This window comes from Larimichthys crocea, chromosome XVIII (genome assembly GCF_000972845.2).
Source record: "Larimichthys crocea isolate SSNF chromosome XVIII, L_crocea_2.0, whole genome shotgun sequence".
Taxonomy (NCBI): domain Eukaryota; kingdom Metazoa; phylum Chordata; class Actinopteri; family Sciaenidae; genus Larimichthys; species Larimichthys crocea.
This window is the reverse complement of record NC_040028.1, coordinates 11617978-11633459: the sequence shown is the minus strand read 5'-3', so window position 1 is coordinate 11633459 and position 15482 is coordinate 11617978. Positions and strand designations below refer to the sequence as shown.

The 15482-nt window shown below is 41.8% G+C and overlaps 1 protein-coding gene across 6 annotated transcripts in view; it reads right to left on the bottom strand.

The window, feature by feature from the left end:
• fmnl2a (formin-like 2a) overlaps positions 1–15482 on the bottom strand; it is a 53281-nt gene that overhangs the window by 11532 nt on the left and 26267 nt on the right. For all 6 annotated transcript variants that reach the window (XM_027291042.1, XM_027291043.1, XM_027291041.1 and 3 more), the window contains exons 4-12: positions 14322–14398; positions 9634–9717; positions 8349–8504; positions 5164–5272; positions 4850–4926; positions 3701–3794; positions 2373–2447; positions 796–906; positions 376–525 (exon numbers count right to left, since the gene is read on the bottom strand). In XM_027291042.1, coding sequence (XP_027146843.1) covers positions 376–525; positions 796–906; positions 2373–2447; positions 3701–3794; positions 4850–4926; positions 5164–5272; positions 8349–8504; positions 9634–9717; positions 14322–14398 — 933 coding nt within the window. The remainder of the gene's footprint in view (positions 1–375; positions 526–795; positions 907–2372; positions 2448–3700; positions 3795–4849; positions 4927–5163; positions 5273–8348; positions 8505–9633; positions 9718–14321; positions 14399–15482) is intronic.

Below are 15482 nucleotides of genomic sequence, written 5' to 3'. Positions count from 1 at the left end.
CTTGTTGCTATGATGTCCAACTCAATATGACAACATAGAGATTCAGTGGAGAATTGATGTAATGTGTTAAATATGCATATTTCACTGGATTAAAAGTAATCATGTGGACTTAAAGTGGCAGAAAGAATGTGTGTATGTATGTGTGTGCCCTTGCTGTCTTTTTTATGGTGGCTGAAAGCATGAGATTCCACTCTGAGAGGGCACTGCGTGATAACAAACAAGTGTGACAGAGCTTCAAAACAGACTGCCATCGCTTCTCTGTGTCATCAACATCCTGACATGTTGGACGTTAATACGTAGTGATAGAAAAGGAATAAGTCTGAGTAGTTTGGGGGATTTCTCATAGAGTAAAAATTAATCGTCGAGGGCGCTCACATGTGACATATTCTCCTCCAGCTCCTCAACGCGCTCCAGGGCAGCGTTTTTGGTTTCTGCATCCTCCAGAAGGGCTCCCACGTCAAAGACATTATCCAAGTAGGCCTGGATCTGGACCTGCAGCTTATCGCTCTCTGTGTGCTTTAGTTTCTGGAAAACATACACACCAAAAAAAAGAGATATCATGATGATAACAGCAAGGGAGTTCATTTTTTCCAACATCTCCTCCTGCAAGGCCAGCATTGATCCCAAGTATGGATTTACAGGACCGACTGTTTTTTCTGAAGTAATGGAAAAGCCATTATTGACCTGCTTTTCTGTCTCAGTGGTGCTGTAATGACAACCTATACTCTAGACTGAGCTTAATATTAAAGAGTTCAGTGTGTCTGCTTGTCCCGCAACCAGCATGTCTAAACTCACGTCTAAGTAGTCGTCCAGACACAGCTTGGTGAAGTCGAACTGTAGATGAACTCTGAAGTTCATATCCTCCACCGAGTGCACGACTATGTTGATGAACTGCATACAGGCCACCTAGAAAAGAGAAAACACAGTTAGTTTTTTCCAAATATTTTTATTGAACCACAAAAAATGATCGATGCAGTATATTGTTGTGTCAGTGATCACTTTCATCTACAAGAATTAACAGAATATATTCATGCACTTTCATAGAAACAGATAAAATAATAGGGTCACATCAAAGTATCAAACAGTATATAACACAAGTGATGAAGCATTTATTCCACCTTATTCTTCCCTTTAGTCTTTTTTATGTTATAATACTAAATACTTGTCTTTTTATTCTGGCTTTTACTTCAACTATATTTATATTTTTTTCTGTTTACATACCTTAATCAGTTACACCATTTTCACTTTTATTTATTTGGTTAGTATTTGTCTATTTATATATCTAAACCTTTGTTTTTAGCCATCTGTAGATTGTATTATGCTTCACTTTTATTCTACTTTATCTTAATATTTATACATTTGAATGAGTTTTGTTGTTTTGCTACTATAAAATGGAAGTAAAATCATTAATAGACTATGGCCTGGCACTTCTGTGAAATGGTTTTATGCTCATTGTCACATTTATTTACTGGAACTGTTTATAAATGTATAAATCATTCATCTTTGTCCCTGCTCGGTGGGCAGAGTATCTTGTCTGGCAGATTAAAAGGGATCTGAATAAATAAATTAACAAAATCAAACAGTTCAACTCATAAACGGATCAAGGGGGATCTCCTCGTGCTATCTAACGTACATAAACACACACACAACGATTCCTTAATGAACTTCCAGTAAGAAGCTCAGTTGTCTCGCTGCGACATGGAAGCTTTGACAAAGTCTGTTTGCTTTACTCAGATGAAAGCCTACCAAGGGACTGTGGGCTGTGGGCTTGTGACAGAAGTCCCATTGAAGTACTATTCAAACACTTTACTCACACACCACCACACACACACACACACACACACACACACACACACACACACGTGCTGTATTTGCCTCACATCAATTAAAGACACTTAGACGGACACACACGCTGGATAAAAATCACGTCTAAGTTGGCACTTTCTTCACAGAGTCTTTTAGGCCGATCTGCCAGGCTAATTAGCACTACTCAGCCTGGAAATGACAGACTTGGCGAGGAATCCTCGCTTAGGGCCGTCCTCCTTGATGTGCTGCACCGCACATCTGTAGGTTGTGCTGTGATGAGAAAAATTAGAGGGCTCGCTCAAAGACTTTGCAGCCCTGTGAACGTGTACGTGTCTCCTCGTGGAGTTAATTTTGGACGACCGCGTGAGGACAAGCGTTCAAAATATTCAGATTTAATCCCGACTGTTTCCTCTAAACGTCTGATAGTGATGATGAAGGAGGAGGATTCGCTCAAAGCTTCACAAGCCATGTGTGCTGGGTGATTTAGGAGTTCCAAAGGGTTGCAGTGTGATCGATAAGCCATTAGGAGCATGTGTGTGTGTTTGCGCGTGGGTGTGTGAACATACCATGAAGTCGATGTTGTTGTCCTCGTTCTTGAAATACTCCATTAGCCTCTCGAACCGCTGCATCTCCATACACACCTGCAAAACAAGCCACGTCTCACTTGTATTTGTTGGAGTGACCCACAGCGATTTATGCATAAATGACACCACTGACAAAAAAACTCCCAACACAAATACATTCCTTTCAGCATTAATTTCAAGCAAAGTGACACTAAAAATGAGTGCAGTGTTTGGTGAAGACTCAAAGTGAACGACTGCTAAATACACCACAGGCCACCACGACCTCAGAGAAAGGCAGCTGATTTGAGAGCGATAATTATTTTAATCAGTTGTCCGTGGACTGCTGCTGAATGATTCTTCTTGTACACAGTGCATGTGAGCTTAATATTGCTTGTGGTACAACTTTTACTGCATAGACTGGAGACTGGAGAATTTGGGAAAAGTGAGCGAGAGGGATGCTCTGCAGTTCAGATGGTTCATCTGAAGGGCAAAAAGGGAGATGGAGCATGATAAAGAATTGAAAAGGAAGGAAAGGAAGGAAAAGCAGAGGGGTGTGTGCGTGTGTGTGTGAGTGTGTGTGTGTGTGTGTGTGTGTGTGTGTGTGTGTGTGTGTGTATCCAAAAACCGCGACATCAAAGTCACTTAGCAAACTAGATGCAACGACGCTGCATTTAAAAGTGTCACTTGTAAACAACCCACCTCCGCGAACTAGGATGCAGATCTTGCCCTCAGATGCTCCCTCCTACGCTATCATGACATCAACCTTCGTCTCATTAGACGAGCTGTGTTCTCCCTAAGCCTTTTTTTTTTTCTCCCACTAATGCCACTGAGAGCAACACTCAATATTTCATTCAGGGGTGTAAATATTGCATTAACTGCAGTCGGCCCATTTTTGCGAGCCGTATGCTACAAAATTGGACTGCCGTTAGCGCCCACTCCATCATAAACCTCCCACTCTTTTCTCTGGCAGCCAGACTACCTCATCCAGACAGGCAAGGGTCAGGCAAGGTTGTCTGTTACATCTTTCTTTCTGCTATTCGGAGCTTTGATGTGTTTGCCAAAATCCCGTTGCACACGCGATTAAGTGTTTTCTCTGGATGTCGAGTGAGTCCTCCTGCGTTCTGCAGCTAAACGGCTGCCTGTAATCTGCAGACAAAAGAGCTCCTAGATGGTATCCCCCTATTGCAGGAATGAGGAATTTGCCCGTCTCACATCTGCCCGTAGGGAGCATTCCTCCAGGGCTGAGTCACTGTTTTAAACTGCACAGTCGATATGTAATGACATATTCGTCTCCTCGGACCCCGCTTCCCTTCCCTCCGTGCAGCTCCTACCTCCTTAAAGTTGTCGAACGCAGAGAGAATAATTTCATGGCCTCCTCTCACGAGACAAACTGCCGCCAGGAGCTCCAAGACCAGAGCTTTAGTTCTGCAAAACAAGGAGAAAAATAAAGGCAGGGATGTTTAGTAAATGACAAGCACCAGCGCTGTGACAAACCAGTACTTAAACACAGAGCAAACAAAGTGGAAAACTGTCTCATTGAACATCCTGCCAATGCAAAACCTCTGTTACCTATTACAGTGTCATTTACAATTAATATCTTAAGTTGTTTTTAAAATAACACAGCTTCATAAAAATGTATTAGTATGCTGATATATCATGGAGACGAGGTCTGCCTTCAATAACCCACTCAAAAAAGTTTTGTAATGTCACAACCCAGAGAGGAAGAAATGAATAAAAGAGCTCCACATTTTCATTTTATGGATTAAAAGGCTGGTATAAAAAATGAATACTTCAGGCCTAAAGCATGCGTGTGCGTGCGTGTGCATCCACTCTCCAGTTCATTCAAGCAGGATTTCTCTGCGAGGATGAGACGATGTGTGACAGGTGATGCGAAGTGGTTTCGCATCCACTTTTGAAGAAATCCTTGAGCCTCGGGGCACAAAGTGAAAACACACACACACACAACCACACACACACGCACACACACACACACACACACAGAAGTGGGTCCTTCTGTTTGCTGTTTCAAAAGCAGCTGCCAGTGTAGAGGAGTGTGCCAGCGGTGCCCTGACCCGTCTGTCGGGATGAATGCGCCCCTGAGCTACAAAGACACTTAGTCTGGATCAGACTGTGCAGGTGCACTGAGGCTAATGTTGGACTAGTGCTCCATTGTGAATTTGGGTCTTTGTTGTTGTTGGTCCTCTAAAGCTGTTTTAGTCAATGAATTAATATCTGATTATGATATTGATTTATTTTGTCTCACTGATGAATATCAAATCAGATTTTATTTGTATAGCCCAAAAGTCACAAAGTACATTTGCCTCGGAGGGCTTTACAATCTGTACAGGGAGTGACACCCTCTGTCCTTAGACCCTTGGTTCGAGTGAGGAAAAACTTGCCCACAAGAAACCATTTTAACAGGGAAACAAATTTCTTATTATCTTTCTGCAACGCAAAAACAATGATCTTAATAATCTTACCGTGGGTTTTTATTGTTGAGACTTAGTGCAATTTCATTCACAGCATGTGGGTGTGACATCACCATGTTGAAGCCATACTGGAAGATGAAAAACAAAAAAAAGGAGGGAGTAAGACAGAGACAAATAAGCTAATTAACAGAGAAGAGGAACCACAGAATAAGCAAGTGGGCGCATTCCTCTGCATAATAAATGAAATGTGGAGAACTAGCAGTGGAACAAATTGGATTTAGCTCGAGTTAGATAAGTGTGTACTTTAGTCCAGAGGGACATGCAGTCTGAGTGGGCGTCCCCCTGGGGACGGCAGAGGGGCTGACCTGGTAGTTCATGATAGCACGCAGGCACATGATGCAGACGTGGACGTCGTCTTTCTTGCAGACCAGTCTGGAGTTTTTCAAGGTTCTCCGGCTCGGCAGCGTGTTGCAACTAAAACGGCAGAAACAATTCAGCGTTAAAAAGGAAACTCAAAGAGGTGTGCACTGGATAAACAAGAAAACAGATGCTATTTCGGAATGAGCCTCCATCATACTCCACCTCCTTCACATAGGGAGGCTATTAAACTGCCACACCACCTTACATTAACACACACAAAGGCTGTATAATCTACGGCCGGGGCCGCAGGATAGCCCCTCTTTCAATTGTTTTAATTTAACGTCCTTCACAAAGATATCATTTACAGCTAACACAATATAAGCCAGTCATTTGCATGCAGCACAGTGATTGTGCAGCTTTATGTGGGCAACAATAAGACCTTTTTCTCGTGGTGCAGCCCACAATAAAAAAGAGAAATGCTGGAGCAGCAGTATTACTGAATAATATGCAGAGCCAGTCAGAGCAAAACGGTTTATTTTCAGACTTTTGTCATGAGGTTCAATTACCAGCCCGAGCTCTGAAGAAAAACGTGTCTCCGGGCTACTGATAGGCACGCCAATTCGTGTCCGCTCCCATGTCTGAAGGCATGACTCTGTGAGTCACAACATGGTGTGTGTGCGTGTGTAGTAGTAGTTTTAAGACAAAGACGGTTAAGATCTATTCTTTAATTTAATCAAATTCGTGTTTGTGCTCACGCCAGTGTACGTCTGACATTTACTATGCCAGTCTGTTGTGTTTCTGAGATTCCTTCACGTCGTGTTAAGTAGTTTGTGGTGCCGACTGGGTACAAAACAAACTGGCTCCTAAAAGATCTTGCAGGGTTTGTTTTTTTTCCCTCCACTGATTTATCAACACACAAAGGAGTGGCACAGTATGAAGGGAAATGAGTAACAGTATTTCTTAATCTCAATTCAAAGTGCACTAATGATAAATGATTACATAACACAAGCAACCTGTGTTGGCCTGCTATGGCTCGTCTGAAATGACTCAGCTGAACTTTATATAACACGTCAAACGTGACAGAAAAGAACAAATGATAGAACAGATTAACATAAATTCTGTATCGTTTCAGTAAAATAGAGCAAAGCAAAAAGATGCAGATACAGTTTAAGATTGCTGATGATGATCGATAAGATCAATGAACGTGGGAAGGGAATTGCCTTTACACAGACTTTAACGATGGGAAGCCAAAATCAGAGTAATATGGTGCCTGTATTTTAATCTTGTTTAAAACAATGTTGACATTAGAGACAGAATAAAGAATTCTGAGTTACACCATCACATACAGAGACGCAGTATTAATAATTATCGCTGAAGGTACGTTGGGACGTCCATGTTTCGAGTCTTTCCTCAAATCATTCCTCTAATTTCCTCTCCAGTTTTTTTTTTTTTAATTGAAAAAAATATATGAAGGTGTGTGAGACAAGCAGAAGAGTTTAAAGAGTTAACCAAACTGGATATGACTCTAAGGAGATCAGGCACACAAAACTGAAGGAAGAAGAGAGGTGAAAGGTGCCTGTCCTAGTTACAAAAACATGAATACAAAAAAAACTTCCTGCCCATGTTCTCAAAACTTCATGACCATAATACAGAGTATGTTCTAAATAACACCAAAGAACAACATCGACCACTACAACTATAACTAGATGATAATAACTATAAAACACAGCTAGCAAACTCTACGTATCTCGTCACATACCGTCTTTTTTGAGAGCACTTTGGACAGCTCAGTGTGCTTGATGTCCTTCACGATGGCAGTTTGTAGAAGACACATGCAAATCTTAATCTGACACGCAGTTGTGTGCGGTTATTGAGCTGACATCATTCTAACTAAAAGCTAATCTAAAGCGAAATAAGCACAGCAAGGGACAAATATTCTGTGCAATGGACATTTAGGAGTTATAAAACAGTAGCAGTAGTGATATCACACAAATCAAGCATCCAAAATACAGAAGAGTCTTTAGAGGCCGCCTAATCTAGCCTTAGTGGTTGTAGTCTAGTGAAAGCCTTAGCTTTTACAGGGCTTTTGTTGAAACTAGGCTAGCTTCTGCACAGAATGGCATTTAGGGAGCCACACAAGCAGCACACAGACACAGAGGCAAGAACAATGAGTGCAGAAAAACCCATTTGCCCCGAGGAGAAGAAGAATTCAGTCTGATGAGCAGGAGGGGAGGCTGGCAGTACAAATAATTCACATCCCCGACACAGACAGCGGGACAAATAAACTGGGCAGCGCTAGCAGGGAGGTATAACACACAATGAGGCAGGGAGATTTTGTATATGTGTGTGTGTGTGTGTGTTTCTTAGGAGGAAGCAGGGATGCAGGGTTAAGGCTGCAGAAAGCTCAGCAAAGTGAACCTGCCTGCTGTCGAAGACTGGCAGACAGGAGAGCAGATGACTATGGAGGAACGAGAGACGGTTAGCCTCACTGAAGACACTCAGACATACAATGTGCACGAGAGCGATGACACAAGGGGACATCCGGTGGCCTGATTGTCTGGTTATTGTTTGGATATTAGAAAATTCAGAAGAAACTGCTGCAAACTGAGGACGTTTCCATGGATGGTTTCCTATGAAAGGCCACACCTGTTTTTTTATTATTCACATGCATTATCTTAAGTACTTAGCAAGAAAACTAAAGGCAAACAGTGTTGCACTGAAACATCAATGGCAGAGAGGATTAGAGAAATAATGCACAACATTGGGATTTGAGTGTCGGAGCTGTTAAGAGTCTAAATGGTCTGATGTTCATAAAATAAGAGATTTTCCTTCTGCTGCATCATCTGTCACATGAAAAATCGCTGTCAATCATGTATCATAATCATGTGCAAAAACCGGCCCAAGTTTTGAACAATTAAAAACATTCATTCCTGCTGCAGAAACGTGTCTTAAGCCATTTAAGGTCTTACAGACCTCATGACCACATAAAGGAGCTGCCGAGGCATCATATGAAATGTGTGACTTCTTAAAATAATCACAATACAGCCACACTGTTCCGGCTTAACACCAGATAACAAAGGGAGAGAGAGAGAAAGAAAAAAAAAGAACTCTGAAAGGCAAAGTTAGCTGTAAAAAGTTACAAATCACACAAACATACATGGTGAACCACAGTAAACCATGTGCACCGTACCGTAACGTGGAATGACGCCCGGCACGCGTGATGCCGTTCCCAGTGATGGGAGATGGCAGGGTGCTTCCTCCATGTAGATCTTCTATAGAGCGGCTCCAGGGCTTAGATTTATCTATCACAGCCTCTGGGTTGTTCTCCACACAATCGCCATCAAACCTGCCGCACCGTGGAAACAAGACATAAAATAAGAAACCAGCATAGTTAACATTGTGACATTTGAGAATAATAACACCAGTTTTGTTTAAGACATAAAACACAGACAAATTATTGTTCTACGATTTCTAAATGTAGTTACTAAAAGGTATGTCTGAGGCCGGACATTTTACAGTTGAAAATAAACTTTATTTGAAACAGTAAAAGTAAAATATTCGACGCTAACACCTGGATAAAGTTGGTCTCTGAGACACTTGTGTTACTTGAGCTAGCCTAGTACAATAAATGAATTGAACTTTATTTAAATATGCTCATTTGGAGCAAAACAAGTATAAAAGATAACATGCTAAGATAACCAACACTAGCCATAACGACCTACGCTAAACCAAACAAGCCACATCAGCTAACGAACTACTAGGCGTAAGCTGCGCCTATTACATCAGCAGCTCAACATATTGAAATCTAAATATATATATTAAAAAAATACAGATACATCTGTACTAACTCATATGTTGGTCAGACACTTTTATTAATGAGTGCTAGCTGTGGTGAAAATGTGCTCAACTGCAGCGCTAAAGCCAAAATTTCAGGTTTTGGGTTTAGACGTAATATGTAAGCTCAGTCTCATGTTTTGTTGTGCTTGGCAGGGACTGTGGAAAAGGCTGGTAGTTACAGCATACCTGTTATGATCTATTTCAGTTTTCAGACAGCTGGTCGTTTCTATGACTTTTTAAATGTTGCTGCAGTGGCACTGAGGGTGAACACGCTTTTTTTTACGGCTAACCATTCATAATGTGGACAGACCATAATAACATATGGTGAAGTAGGAGAGTGAATTAAACATTTAACTGCGTGGCTCTTTGGCCCTGAACAGGGACCTTGTGACTGACTAATAATCACACCGTCAATCTATGAATAGAGGCCTATGGTTGGTATAATACACAGTGCCAATGTGTCAGCAATGGGCCCCGAGTGACTCAGTGTTTCTGAGAACCAGGCAGCAGCCACAGCAGCAGTGGTGGTGCTGTGTTGAGATGCATCAGTGGCTGTGCAGAATAGCAGCATTGTGTCGCCTGTCAGTTCTGTATATAGACTATAGTGGTATGGAGAGAAAGAGCTGGTGGAGACTTACGTGACGGCATACTGTGCAAAAGAAAGATACTCCACCAGCACGTCCAGGCCTTTGTTCTCCTCATTTAGGAACTCCCTCACCCACCTGAAGAGAGACGAAAACGAAATTTATCAGCACACAAAATCATTTATAAAGTTTCTGGATAGATCTAGGCATACTTTAAATATACTTAATCAGCAGTATCCTACCTTTCCACTCTAACATAAAACACATTTTAGACCATTTTGTTGCTACTTTGCTTGATTGAAATCAGGTGAATGGTGTCTGCACCCCATACACCATGTCTACACTATATTACCCGTGAGAAGTACCATCAACTATTTCTGGTTTTCTCCCCTGCATCAACTCTCTGTGTTTCCTGGTGGTCAGTAAAGTGAACTGCTGTGAACATTGACTGTGAGCTCAGAGCATCATGGCAAGAAGCAAGACGTGTGATTTGTGGTTTTGAGCTACAGTAATATATTTGACCTGACTCATTCTCAGAGTCTGGAAAAAAGCTGTGTGTCTAAAGTGAAGCAGTGGCTTGAGAAAATACCTTTTTTTAAAAAAAAAAAAACAACATAAAAAGTCTGTGTAAAGGCAATTCTGAGATTTATTTCAAAAGACATTCAATATGTTGGAAATAGTTGCTGGAAACATGTAAAAAGACTTTGAACGATATATTACTGAAATGTGGAGTTAGAGGTTAAAACAGTTTTTCACCAGTTTTCAGTCCAGGATTTTGTGGGCGGTCCTAAAGGGTGGCTCGATGACACGCCAAGGCCACCCTGAGCATACCCCTGCACCCCTAGCAGAGAGATTAATTAATCTCGCTCATAGTGTTTTAGAGGTAGTCATCTAATTTTCTGAACTCATCTGACACGTTTCAGTCGCTTCAAAATGTCTGCTTGACTGCTCCCATGAGTGGGTGTGGCTTCAGCACATTTTTACCCGATTTTGACACTTTTAACACTTTCTTCGTTTGTCTCACAAACTCAGAACACATTTATTCTTACTTTACACGGACTTTAAACATGCTTTGAAAGAGAAACTTGAAGAACTTAAAGGTCCAGTGTGTAGGATTTAGAGCCACCTAGCAGTGAAGTTGCAGATATAAATATTCTATAACATCTCACCCTCTTCGTCTAAGCATATAGGAAAAATTCTGGCCGAGAAATCCACATAAAAGGCAAAAAGGCCATATCATATTAACATGTCTCACAACCACAAATTAATGTAAATACACGCAGCACAAAAAAAGGGTTTCAAGATATTTTGAGATGCGTATAATTGTAATTGGTGTTATTTCCTTTTTCTAATGCTGTGCAGGCTCTGACCATACCTGACCTTGGTATCCAGATGTTTTCAGATTATTCACCCTCTCGCTACACCTCAGTTTCTCCCTCGCTTTGCCAAGAAGAACTGTAATGACCCGTTTGAAAAACTTCAAAAGCTTCCTGGCTCAGAGCAGCAAACATATCACACATGCATGTGTTGTGCCAAAGCATGCACACACACACACACAGAGAATCTCATTACTGAGTCTGCCTCTGTTTCTCTACAACACACACACACACACACACACACACACACAGTTTCTAACTCTGGTAAAGACAAGCCCCCAGATTGATCAAAAGCCCATTCTCACCTTCCTTGCAGACACTGAAGTGGGCCACCCATTCAGCACTCCGCATGCTTTCATTTTTTTGTATCCTGCACTGAAAAGTGAAGAGTTTTTTTTCTGCAGGAAAAGCTCCCGCTACCTTCGGCATGTGCTGTTCTTGCACCATATTTATAAGCAATGTGAGCTGCAGAACATCTTTATTTTTTTTATTGGAGCCCCAACTGCTTCGACAGGCCTGATTGCTCAGTGATTAGAGAAATTTGCAGGGCGTAAACATAACGACACACAGCCGGGCTTTTTGAGTGGTACCGTGCTGATGAAGATGTAATGCTTAACTGCTTTAAAAATCCACTAGCTGTTTCTTTATTAGCTCCCCTGTGGTGTAACTATATGGGAGTGAGTGAGACGAATGGGAGCGTCCAGTAAAGCGGTGCATGCTGGTGTGGGGCCCGACGTGTTTTAAAAAGGGATTGGGAGGAGGTGTGGCCTTGTCGGGGCCACATGGTAATCATTACCGCAGGACACTAACTAACAATCCTCCCATTCACCACATGTTGTTGACCACTGAGCAACATGTGAGGAGCAGGCAGGCAGGCAGGGGGCCGGGGTTATCATCGGCAGTGCTCGTACAGGGACAATCTGCCTATTATACGCAGCCTACATGATGGATATATTTCTTAGTTTCACCTCTGAAAAGAAAGAAGCTGTAATCATTCATTGTCTGAGAGAGTGACATCCTGCTCCCTCCTGTACTATCTCAATCTCTCCTCCCGTCCCTCTGCCATTATGGTAATGCATCATTGTCTAATCTAGATTAAATAGATTATTAATGTAATCTAGTTTACCGACATAAGGTCTCTCAAAAGAGTTAATCCATGTAAGCAGTGCATGACTGAACTGCCTGACCGACACAGTCTCTGGTTGTGATTTATTCAGCGTTTATTTTGATTCGAGGAGCAGGATCTGATCAGTGTGTAATCAGTGCATAGGAGTGTGAGAGACAGTGTTGTCAGAAAGATGAGATGATTTGTGTGCGATTCAGCAAAATTTAACAATTGGAGTAAAGTTATGTGTGTGGGCGGGAGGAAAAAGAGAAAACCAGAGGGATTAAGAGATGTAGTTTACATATCACGTGTGTGTGTGTGTGTGTGTGTGTGTGTGTGTGTGTGTGTGTGCGTGTGTGTGTGTGTGCGTACATTTGAGTTTATGTGACGGTTGTGTAACCAGAGTATCTCTGCATCTTTGCTGTCACAACAGTCCGTAGCCAGCGGATGCTCTCATGGCTGCCTCATCCTGTCGTTGATGGGGTCTCGAAGTCTCCCGTGACCGCCCACCATCAACATCCCTCCCAGCTGCTCATCCTCATTCCTACCAAACAATCCTGGAGTTTCGTTTATACCCGCCCAGTGTTATACACTCATTTTGTACTGATTTATCGATTTCTTTGTGTACTTGTGAGGATCTAGTCATGTTTCGAAACCACAAGACCCAACAAACTCTGGTTGGCATGTAGTTTAATTGTTAATGTAAATGTAATTCCTAAATTACAGACACACAAACCAACTTCACTGTCAACCTTGTCCACAGAAATAAAGACGAGTGCTTCAGTTTTTTATATTTGGAAAACCAAAGAGTGAAATTATGCCACTGCACTTTTATAGCATTATCAAACTCACAATGAGCAGTTTAAAAAAGGGTCAGAGATATTGCCTTTTTTTTATTCTTTCTCTTTTGTATTCCTGACAAAACCTGGCGCCTGTATAATCCACAGTGTAATGCACCACGACCACTGAAGCCAGAGATTTGTCTGTGTTACACTAGTAGCGGCTAATGTAGACTTCAGACTCGAGCAGACATGCAGAATGACCGACAGAAATCTGGTAATCTCACTTCTTACTGGAAACCCCCACTGGGCAGGACTCCTTCACGTCATGTCTACACCGCTGATTTTGTCAGACTTTGTTTACTTGCACAGATTTAGTCATTTTTTTTCCTGGTTTATGTGCTTCTGAATATGTAAATATGATAAAAAATGTTTCTCTTTTGGCTGTTTGGACGTTTGCACAGGGGTTTTGTCTGGACTGGAGCCACAAAACTACCCGACCAAGTTTTAAAACAGACTTTGATGTGTGAAATTGGCGAAGTTCCCCTTTAATGCTGATATTTAGTCTTTTCTGTCATATTGCATAAATTAAGAACTGCTTTGATACCACTGATTGTAATTGAATGAACTAAGTCAGGTATATTTTCTATTGTTTCGAAACTGTTAAAAAAAAAAAAAGTGCAACAATTATTAAAAAACAAAAGCAAATTGATAATTTATAATTTGGTTGTACGAGCTGTTTTTTGTGTACTCCATTTCTTTATCTACCTCATCTGTCCCCATGCTGAATCTTTATTCATTTAGATGTTGCCTTGATAAATGTGGGCCCTGCCTGGATACTACACATCCCAGAATGCTTTATGCCTCATTAATGATGCTAAACAATCCATCATAGTCTTTACCTATCAGGGTCTAATCGGAGACAGACGCCGTGATCTCGAGCAAGACGAAACGTTGGGACATTCTGTGATGCCCCTTGAGATATTGATCTTTCCTTGAGGGTGACTGCACAACACTGAATCAATATCAGCTGCAGCGGGTTCAGGCTTGTTATCCTGGAATACCTGAAATTACATCTATACACTCCAGGGATTTTATCTGTTGTGAAATCATGATCTCTCAAGCAACCACTACAATATTACATCTTCGGGATGGCAGACGGAAACGCTGATGTATCAAGTTGTGCAGCTCAACGACTGAAAGAAAAATGTGTTTTTCCTTCCAGAGGCTACTCATGTGTCAGCCGCTCCGAACAATCAATCGATTCATCTTTTCTCCATCGCCACATGGCTTTCTGTGTAATATTAGGCAGGAGCAGCAGAGATGAATGGGGGATGGTAGTGGTAGTGGTGGTAGTGGTTAGTGTCAACGTCTGCGTCTCCGGGTGTCTGGAATGTCAGACTTTTCCCCCTTGAATCTATTACAACCAGGTCCTCGACATTTAACACTATACAAGCTTCACACAATCCTACAGTGACTCACCCTATATGATTGGTCCGTAACGAAATTTCCAGTTCTCTCAGGACTTGGGTGGACTCCTGAACTCTTCGTCTGAATTTCTGAGGAAGGAAAGAAGGAGGGGAGTTAATATTTCACCATACCACTAGCACTGTAAATCATCAAGTGGTAGCACTGGGATGGTTTGGCCGGAGAAAACGTTTTCTGACTGAAAGGTCGGACAAACAGACGCAAACCACAGTGACATTTAAATATGAAAGCAGGCAAGCTGTGGAGTGATTACAGAATAAAAGTTTGGATCGGGTTGTTCTAATAAGATTTTTAAGTGTGCAGTTTATTTGCCAGTAACAATTCAACAGGCTAAAAGAGAAAGTGAGCTGACTCACTGGAAACTGTGAATATGGAACAGTTCCCTTTATCTTGTTTGCTCACATTGGTTCTTTATATAGCAGTAATCCCCTCCCGGTAGCAACATGATAAAATCAAGTAACCTCATTGGTTACCTCTCAAGCCCTGCGAGGACACCCAGCAGCCAAACAAACACACAGGTACACACACACAGACACACACACACACACACACGCATTCTCAGTCCTGTTACTGTGGCTACAGTTGTGTGTGAATGACATGCATTGAAGTGAGTGAAAGAGCAGACAACAGAGCAGAAAACTTGAGCTGGTTCCTCTTTGACTTCATCCTCTGACAGGACGTGATCTGCAAAAACTATGAACAACGCAACTGTGGCAACAAAACAAGCAAAGTGAATGACCAGTGGTGATCAAACGCACAAGAGAAATCCCTGATGTGAGTGAGACTGTGGGGGCCTTGAACAGCTCATTCAGCAACAGACTTCTACTCCCACCATGTAAGAAGGAGCGCTACCACAGGTCCTTCATTCCGACTCTTCAACATCAGCATGACGTCATGACTTTCTTCAGCATGACATTAAGTCATTTCTTATCCAGCTTGTGTACACGATAAGTGATAAGCGAATTTCCCCAATTATCTCATCCTAACTTATTTCTGTGGGTCTCAAATTTTGTCTCACGTGTTGTCCGGGACATCATCTCTTAAAAAGATTGCTTATTGCAGCCCACTCACTTCACCTTTTCCTTCCAGGTGTGACATAGAAACATATGAAATATGCTATCTAGAGCCAGTATTTAGTCCGTTCTGGGCTACTGC